The 10041-nt window shown below is 37.4% G+C and overlaps 1 protein-coding gene across 18 annotated transcripts in view; it reads left to right on the top strand.

Annotated features, from left to right (window-relative positions):
• PHLDB2 (pleckstrin homology like domain family B member 2) overlaps positions 1-10041 on the top strand; it is a 226885-nt gene that overhangs the window by 195851 nt on the left and 20993 nt on the right. For 10 of the 18 annotated variants that reach the window (XM_017547806.2, XM_017547801.2, XM_017547800.2 and 7 more), the window contains 5 exons: positions 516-605; positions 3906-4049; positions 4667-4858; positions 7837-7977; positions 9169-9268. In XM_017547806.2, coding sequence (XP_017403295.1) covers positions 516-605; positions 3906-4049; positions 4667-4858; positions 7837-7977; positions 9169-9268 — 667 coding nt within the window. The remainder of the gene's footprint in view (positions 1-515; positions 606-3905; positions 4050-4666; positions 4859-7836; positions 7978-9168; positions 9269-10041) is intronic. The other 8 variants (XM_017547815.2, XM_017547811.2, XM_017547810.2 and 5 more) reach the window with 3 other exon arrangements.

The raw sequence follows: 10041 nt of genomic DNA, 5'->3' as shown, positions 1-10041 counted from the left end.
TGTAGAAGTTTTTTTTAACATACATTCGTCTATGACCTAGCAACTTCACTTCTAGATATTTACAAAATATAAATGAAAAGGTGTCTTTATAAAAAACTTGTTCAAGACTGTTTAAAGTAGCTTTTTCCATAATAGCAATAAAATAAAACAAAACTAGAAACAACCTAGAAAGAAAGGAAGAGAAAATAAATCAAAGACAGGGGCGAGAAGGATTCTAAGGGCTCCTTCTTCCATCCTTGCCTCAAATGGAGCAGCCACTCTTTTTTGAAAAACAAGCTGTGACCCAAATTTATTGGGTTATAGAGCTAATTATGTTTGAAACAACTCATGCATCATATCAGTGGGCAGAAGATGACCTCCAGTATACAGATTTGAAGTTTTGACTGAGTATGAGGAGAGGAAATAGAAACGGGGGAACTATGTCAGATTCTGATGTTGGTCTCTGATGCAAAGTCACTGTGGTTCTCAGTTGTATCCAAGGTTGACTAAGTTTAATAGATTTTGTATTCCTTCAGGAAAAGGAGAACCTTTGTAATTTGGAAAAGAAATACTCCAGCCTCTCTGGGGGGAAAGGGTTTCCCGTTAACCCCAATACTTTAAAAGAGGTAAGCTATGATTTTACATGTCACTTTGTGTTGCCTTAGAAATCAGGAGATGTATCTCAGCTTTATGTGATTAGCTGAATAATAAAAATATTAACTCATGGGACCTATGAAAGCACCCAATGCTTGTATGGTTTTCTTGCCTATCATTATGTTGCTTTTAGGATTTCAGAGATTATCTTGTATCTAATGCAGATGCACATTGTGTGTGTGTGTGTGTGTGTGTGTGTGTGTGTGTGTGTATTCGTGTGTGTGTGTGTTCGTGTGTGTCTACTTTGTTGGGTGACAACATCATAGCTTAATTTGGTGTTTCAAAAAATTTAAGATCCAGACCAAGATGAGTCTTAAATTCTCCTTTTTCCTTCCTGAGTCTCCTTTCTCCCTCCCCTCTCTTATTTTACTTCTCCTTCTCCCAAATCTTATAGAACATGAAAATTCCTGCTAACACTTGAGAATGTGGTCAGGTTTCTTTGTTTTCTCTATTTCCCCCCCCCACCCCGCCAACTGTTGTTTCTGGTATTTTCGCCTCTAAACTGGAAAGTCCTATTTATAGTAAACTGTACACACTCTTTATCTCCAGTATCTATCTTTCCCCAATTCCCATCACCACTTCCCCCACACCCAAGTATCTTCAGCGGCTTCATTGCTACATTGGGAGAATATTTTAACTCTAATTTGGAAGATTATAACTGAGAAAAAATAGTTTATATTCTTTATATTTACTATTTTCCTAAAAAGCTAAAAGAAAATCTTGCTTCTGCATAAGTGTTTGCATAATCAAAAAACACATTTAAACAGTGGAGTTAAGAATCTTACATAGAAAATATTTTGGTGTGTATAAGTATATGAAGTAAAATGCTCATCACAATAATAAGCGTGACTACATGTGTACCTCAGAAGCATTTTGTGAAATATTTCTTCCAAAGCTTTATTAGATCATGCAGTTTCATAGCTTCTTTTCATTATTCAGAACATGGACCTTTCAGGTTGAATGAACAAAAGCGTGGTTGTGAATGGAATGCTGTGGCCTAAGTTACTGTTAGCATGGTGGGTAGGGGCAGGTCTTGTGAGTCTTGTTAAAGAAATGTGATCTACTTCATGTGTGATGGGAGGCCTTTAAGTGATTTTAAGCAGGGAGGTGACATTTGCTATCCACTTGTTAAAGATCACTCTGGGCTGCTCTGTGACTACTCAATCATAAAGAGTAAGAGAAGGAGATGCAGGGAAATTAGTGTGGCGATGATTGCAGTAGAGATGCTGGGGACTTGAATTGGAGGATGGCAGAGAGATGGAGGGAATTAGCTGGACTAGGAGGTATTTTGGAAGTAGAATTGACAGTTCTTGCTGATAGATTGGATGTCGGGATGAAATAAGGGAAATAAAGGAAAGTGTCTGGAATCATGCCATTATTCCGGTTTGAATAATGAAGTAGATGGTAAGTACCTTTTACTGAGATAGGGAAGACTGGGGAAGGAATCATTGAAGAGGGAAGATTTGGAGTTGACTCTGGACTAAAGAGCCTGAAGAGCTTGTGGTATCCAGAGGAATTAGATGGGCTCTGAAGTTTCTTCCTCTCTTAATAGAAGAACGAAGTCTTTCCTTTTCAGTTAATGAGCTGGTACTTTATTTCCTGCAGGCATCCTGATGTCAAAAGCACATTTGTTTTTGTTTTACTATTGCTGTGTATCTGCAACTCCTCTGCTTGTTAAGTACAGCAATGAGTTTCTATGAGAACACTTTTTGTGCTGTGTGTTCACTTTCATGTACCAAGCAGATTTGGCTCACAAGATGTTTTTCTTTTTTTTTCTTCTGCTCTCTCTTTCATTCTCTCTTCTCTTTCTTTTTTAAAGGGGTGATTAATTATAACCTGTTTTAAAGAGCTCCCAGGTTTTACTAACAGTTTACATTTTTGAAGCAATCAATTAAATTGTATGGTTTATGACTGTTATAAATAATTAAAACTTGGCTTCGAAATAGTCTACTATTAATGAGCAAAAGAAAAACCCAAAATTGTTCGTTTTCTTTCTGATTCAGTATTACATACTCAGTGAACTTGACCTAGTTAACTACTTCTTTTCTTCAGTTTAGCCTTGTAAAACTTTACGTGATATCTGTCCTACTTTCTGAAGTGCAAATCCCTGATACATCCAATTTATAAACAATCAACTGTAGCATTCTCCACTTCGTTATCAATCCTTTCAAGGTTTTTACCAAAACCAAGGTTTTTTTTACTTAGAAAATTTTTACTAAAAAACACCTTGATTTCAGCCTGAAATTAGTAAAAGGATTGATGGACTTACAAAAGAATCTATGTGTCCAATTTAACTCAGTGTCACCTTTAAAAGAGAGATGTTGTTTTATATATTTTTTCACACTGTCTTATTGGTGTGGTAAAAATCATGAATGGTCTGTATAATTACTTTCCATGAAAATTGACAAGTGCCTTTTCCACAGATATATATTCAGGAGTTCTGCTTCTCAGATATTTTGATCCGTGAGTATTTTCTATAAGCTGAAGCCAGAACTGAATTATTGAGTTCAAAAGTAACTGGAAATTCTCTGTCCTATGGGTAGAGATGGAGGTTAGGGAGGCTGCCTTAATTGAGACATACCATGGTTGCACCTCCACCTTAGGACTCTGTGTGTGTGTGTCTGTGTGTGTCTGTGCATGCACACATTTGTTTTGCTAGGAAAGGCTCACCTGCATGAGAGGACAGTGTTCTTTTTATTCTCATTTGGTTGAGATGCCCAAAAGCTAGAACCCATTACAAATAAATTACCGTTTTATAAATGTTTTCTTTGTGTAAAACCCAGTAGCTCTCAGACCACTTCTCCTCACACTCTAATTCATCAGGAAACAAAAAAGATGAAAACCTAAGAATGAAGATTTGTGGAAAAGGCTCTTGAATTAGGGAGTAAGTGATTGCCTTGTCAATTTTACATCTTGGATTTTTTTGATGTGCTATTACTTTAAATATATATGTTGTGACAACCTTAATCCATCAACAGAATGAATGCTGATACCTATGGATATTTTAAAATAGAAGGTGTTGAGTTCTTTATAATATAGTTATCTTGATTTCATCAGAAAATTATGTTTAATATTTAGAATGCCAGTTTTCAAGATCAAGCAATGTAAATCCATTTTAATTGCTGATTATTCTCTTAATGAAACATTTGATAATACCACAGATATCTGGCTGTGCCGCTCTAAGCTAACTTCATTGTACTGGGAACATTAATACTCTCGCATGCCTCAGCTTTTGCTTTCTTTGTGTTTAACTTCTGAATTCCTCCTTTTAGGGCTATATCAGTGTAAATGAGATTAATGAGCCATGTGGCAATTCCACGAATCTATCCCCTTCCACTCAGTTTCCTGCTGATGCTGATGCTGTTGCCACTGAGCCTGCCACAGCTGTGCTGGCGAGCCAGCCACAGAGTAAAGAGGTGTGTAGGCATGACGTTTCATTCATTCACTGCTTTTCTTCATGTCAGAAATTAACCCACGGCCAACTGAAAATGAGGTCCATGAGAGTGTGCATGACACATGTTTCTGTTTGGCCAGGGGAGCAGGGTAAGGCTGAGTTTATAAAGCATACCAATTTGGGGGTACAGCTCTACCAATAAAAATCCTAGAAACCATGAAATTTATGCTACAGAGTGGAGTACTAGGAGAAGGAAGTTCAAAGAAATAAGTTCTGTGTCTTAGCACTCTAACTCAGTTTTCTTATAAATTAAAAAGCCTTTCTAAAATTGTTGATTTGAATTGACTTTTCAGTTTGACTTTGTTTTCTATTTTGTTCTGTAACGTGGATGCTTTAAATATAAGGCCTTTTAAAAGCCTTCTTGAGGAGTGGCCAATAATAGCATATTAAAATACCTTCGGTGATCCAAATCACTTACAGTGTGGGATTTTAATAAGAGACTAAGTTGAAAGATACTGCCCATCACTTGTAACTTCTTAAATAAATTAAAACAAAACAATCAAACTGTCAATTTCATTTCTATGTCCTATTCTTTCATTTTGTGTGGACACATATATACCTTTTCTTTCTCCTATAAAGCAAAGATCATCTGTCTGTTCTGGATTTGTGTTTTCTTCCACCCTTTCTCCTCATCCTATCACTCAACATACATCAGCCCCATGGCCTGAATTCATGGCTACATCTGTCGATCCTTTACCTTTAAATGACACACCTCCTCCTCTACCAGCTAAGAAACACAGAAGGCAGCAGCCGCAGCAGCAGGAGCAACAGGTAATGAGGAACTGGTATTTAGAATTTGGGAATGTTATCTTCACACCAGAGTTACTTATGTGGAATCTTTGCTTCTACTTTTCCAAAAGCATTTTTAAAAAGGCAAGTTGCATACTTCTCTGATTTTCTTTTCTCTTAAGACATTTAGTGTGTTCTAAGGGTGTTAAAATTGTTGTAAAGTTTTGATAGCTTGAGTATCCCCTACTGGCTTTGATATATATATTTGAACACTTTTTATACCCTCATGCTTCAGTTACCATTCAACCAAAATATTGCAACTTCTCTCAGATCTCTCTCAAAATACTAATGAGCATTTCCATAAAATCTATATTATAAAGAGTTATGACATCAACAGAAAATATTTTTATTATACGTAGTTGAAACCATAATAGACATCATTCCTTGTTACTGTGTCAGAATTTGCTAAACATTTTACAAGTATCTCTTTATATTCTTCTAACAATCCTATGAAGTAAAAATTATCTCTATATTGACGTTTTGGGAACTGAGGTTCAGTGAGGTTAATAGCTTGTCCAAGATCACACCACAAGTAGTGCATTTGGTCCATAAATCCAGTTTTTATTCACCAGATTTTTAAATAAATTTTTTTTAAACTCTAAATGTTGCCTTCCTTTTAGAACACTCGGTGTATATTAATGCTCGAGTATTCAAAAATAAAATCTGTTTTGAGACTTCCTTTCAACTATAATCAAATACCTACAGGAATTTGGTGCCAAAAGATCCTAAAGAGTCATTGCCCCCATGTAGGTGAGCTCTGGTTGGTCATGCTTAGCCCTATGTTTCTTGAAGGTACCTTTACCATGGATTACCATTTGTTAAAGGACTCTATCTCTTGCTGCCTTAGGGTTACTGCCATCTGGACTGATATGAAAGGATATTGTGAAAGGAGGATGCATTAAGTTTTGTATACAAGGAAGGAACAAGGAGAATGGAAGACCTAAATGTCTTCAATTTTGATGTTAGCTTTATCTCTTTAACAACTTCATTCAGGACATCTCTAGTAACAAAACAATCACAGTTTACAAACCTGCTGTTTTCTGCCAAATTTCAGTTAGATTGTGTTTTCATTGGGCTTCTTTTCTATTTTATTAAGCTGCCATTTTGGAATGTTGCAAAATTATGAATTTCAGAATTTGTAATATTTGGTCATAGTGGGAGCTGGATTGAAGTGTTCTGATGTCATTTTTCTATCTATAAGGAGCACTAATCAGCCAGACTGTTAAGTATTATTATCATTTTAGTATGGACTACCTGGCCATGAATTCCAGCTCTGCCACTTTCCAGCTGCATGATCCTGGCTACCCCAGAGTCCTCATCTGTAATATAGAGATAGTAATAGTTCCTACCTCACAGGATTATTATAAAACTTTAATGAGATAATATACATAAAGCATCATACCTGGCACATAGCTCTTAATAAATTTATTAGCTAGTATAAACAGTTAATTACAAAGTTAAAATGCAGATTTTTTATGATTGGCATATTTGAAGACTGTTTATAAATTCGGTAACTCAAATTAGCATTAATTTTTGTGCATTTCAAAAGCATGAGCTTTTAAAATGACTTTAAAAGGATCAGACCTGAAGAATCTTTAATTTAGAAATCACTTTGATATATATGTATGTATATATGTTGTATTTCTTTAAAAAAATAAAGCAATGTTAAGATTTAGTGAAGCTGAGTGGTGGGAATATGAATATCTTTTAAATTATCCTCTATTAATCTATATGTTTCAAATATATTTCAGCAAATTTTTGAGCTCATTTTTGTGTTTTTTTCTTTCTTTTTTTTATTTTCATAGTTCTAGGGAGAACAGGTAGTGTTTGGTTACATGGATAATTTCTTTAGTAATGTTTTCTGGGATTTTGGTGCACCCATCACTCAAACAAGAAATCATCTCACTATTAAAGACATTTCTAAGGCCGGGCGCAGTGGCTCACGCCTATAATCCCAGCACTTTGGGAGGCCGAGGCGGGTGGATCACGAGGTCAAGAGATCGAGACCATCTGGTCAACATGGTGAAACCCCGTCTCTACTAAAAATACAAAAAATTAGCTGGGCATGGTGGCGCGTGCCTGTAATCCCAGCTACTCAGGAGGCTGAGGCAGGAGAACTGCCTGAACCCAGGAGACGGAGGTTGCGGTGAGCCGAGATCGCGCCATTGCACTCCAGCCTGGGTAACAAGAGCGAAACTCCGTCTCAAAAAACAAAACAAAACAAAAAACAACAAAACAAAACAAAAAGAGGGAAAAAAAAAATACATTTCTAGGTGGAGGCCAAGAAAAATTTGAGTAAGTTTCAAGTGGACAAAAGTCTTGCCTAAAAAATCTGAAAAAAAAAAAAAAAGAAAAAAAAAAAAAAAAAAAAAAAAGTCCATTAGATTACTGTAGGGGCTCCTTAGCCAAGGTCTTTTTACATCAAAAGTAACCTAAAAAGATGCCTTTTGTGGAAACTTTATGTGGATTTTGAGTGTGTTTATGTGACTGAAATATTATTATAACTTTCAAACAACCTCCCTGTTTACTCGCTTTTTCTCTTCATTATCTCCTTCCTCCCCTTTCTTGCCCTCCTCACACTGGTATCTGTGCCATCACACAGAACTGCCCAGACAGAGAAGGGGAGAAGGTGCCTATGTGCTTTGTCCACGGGCTGTTCTGCCATCCACATGGCGACCATCATAATAAGTTGTAAGTTGTCCTGAGGCCCCAAGGCGGCAGGCTCTACAGAAGTGAAAGGTGGAATTTTAAAGATTTCTAGGTTCAGTCTAAATTTTTACAGTGTTTAGGATCTAATCACATACTAGCTCAAGTCTGACAGCAAACACAGTGTATGTTGAATAAGAAAAATTCTGTTAAAATTCCAAATTTTTTTTTGTAAATGCATAATTCTTCATTTCTTTAGTTACCTATTACAGCTAGTCAAGTTTTGCTATTTTGCCTTACATTTGCATTTAAAGCACTTTAGAAGTCTGGAAGAAAGGAAAAAACAGCATAAAGAAGGCCTCTATCTGAGTGATACTTTGCCTCGAAAGAAAACCACATCTTCCATCTCCCCACACTTCAGCAGTGCTACTATGGGGAGAAGCATCACCCCAAAGGTAGGACACGGGAGAAACCATGGGCTTCCCATTCCATGAGTCTTCTTGTCATTATATTCACTGATGTGCAAAGGCCTTTTAAGAAAAGTGCTAAATAATAATTCATTAAATTTACTTGTTAGACATCAGGACTAAATTGCATTTTCTACCTGTTCAGAGGACACCTGAAATTGTATGCTCTGGGGCCAAAGAGCAGGACCCAGATGATGAATGGAATTCACTTACATGACAGACTCCTCGTGGCCACATCCCACATCTGGAGATAAGATAGAATGTAGCCTCTGTGTTCCAGGAATAACAGCAACAAGTGTTTATTCAGACATTTTCATGTGGCTGACTCTGGGTTGAGCCTTTTATGTGGATTGTCTCATTTGAAAATCCAGCAGCATTATGCAGTAGAGTATTGATTATCATCCCAGTTGTAGGTATGGATAAACTGAGGTGTCATAAGACTAAGTGAGTAACCGAGGAGCCCTCAACTGGTATGTACTGGAGTAGAATGTGGACCTCTGTGATCTGACACCCAGCCAGAGCTCTCCCTCCTGGTCTGCTGACATGCCTGAGGGGATCATTGTGGAAAGAGAAGAGGCAGGTGTATAGGAGGTTCTGAATAAGACAAGCTTTTGAGCCCTTCCCCAGCACTTAATCAGAGTAACTTTGTTTTCATCTATTATATAAATTTGTGTTTCAAATGTATTTTATCTACATGAAGAATTTTGCTATTTTTTGACAATGCTAAAACCATTAGGGTGTCAATAGGTTTTTTCAGTTTCAGCCTCTCACAAAACTGAGGGTAGATAAAAATGGGTGCATTTGTAACAAGAGTAGCTGTTCCCTGTTCTTTTGCATGGTGTGCATGCATTCTTGGCCCTGCATCTGCCCTCTGCTCCTTATGCATGAAGGACTTTCAGCCATTCTTTCAGGTGGTTTTGCACAGTGTGTTCCCCAACTGTCTTCACTATTGGAATTGCTGCTGTTGGAGGAAGTGCTGTGATATTGTGACTACCCTGGAGCTTCTTGGGAGGGCCAGTGACTGGCCATAACAACTTAGAATCAACAAATGAAACGCAAAGACCTACTTTCTCTGCCCTGTACACTTAGATAAGAGCTTTGGAAACAGGGATATGGCCATTTCCTAAAGGTCCATTCAGCCTGTAGCTTGCCTGAAGTACTCCCTCCTGCTTCCTGCAGGCTCACCTGCCCCTAGGACAGAGTAACAGCTGTGGAAGTGTGCTCCCTCCCTCACTGGCAGCCATGGCCAAAGACTCAGAATCTCGGAGGATGCTCAGAGGTACGTACCTTTTAAATCAAATATCGTGGTCTTTTGTTAAGCATTAGTATTCTTCAGGGGAGGGAAGTGAGAACAAGGGTGGGGATGGTTAGAGGAGAGATCAACCAAAGGCCTAATTTTACTCTTAATGTGTTCTCTTTTGGGAGGGATATATAACTTTTCCTATGTATGCATATAGCTGGTACATTTTAAACATTCCCATGGTACTTTATAGATTTGATAGAGCTCTCAAACCAGAAAAAACTCCTAGAGAATTACTAACCTTCCCATTTGATTAATAGAAAGAAAAGCGAGACCAGCAAGATCCAAGGAGATTACCAGGGCACTTAACCAAGATCACACTCACCGGGGTTGTGTCTGAGCCACTATGTTGAATGAATCTTGTGCTAAAGAGTCATTGAGCTGACATGGTAAATATAACACCAGTGGCTCAGAAAGGAATTCTCATAGGCCTTTTAATGTAGATTTGAGCCTTTCTGCTTCATAGTTGTTATGTTTCATGTAGACTTTGACTCAGCATTTTTTTTGGTAATAATGCATTGCATTTATAATGGGGTTCTCAGATAGTCTTCTTAGGGCTAGAAGAAATTACTGTAATGTAGTTCCAGGGCTGAGCTTCTCACTTAGAGGATTAGATTTCTCGTGTTTACACAATAGTTTTAAGTCAACAAGTTACATTGCCCTAACTTTTGAGCAGGCATGATGCTAGGTACCAAGAATGCAAATGAATGACAGGAAGCTTGCCTTTGAAATACTTATAATCTAGTGAGGAA

This window comes from Cebus imitator, unplaced genomic scaffold (genome assembly GCF_001604975.1).
Source record: "Cebus imitator isolate Cc_AM_T3 unplaced genomic scaffold, Cebus_imitator-1.0 Scaffold201, whole genome shotgun sequence".
NCBI lineage: Eukaryota > Metazoa > Chordata > Mammalia > Primates > Cebidae > Cebus > Cebus imitator.
Note: the sequence above shows the minus strand (reverse complement) of the source record. Positions and strands in the feature narration are given on the sequence as shown.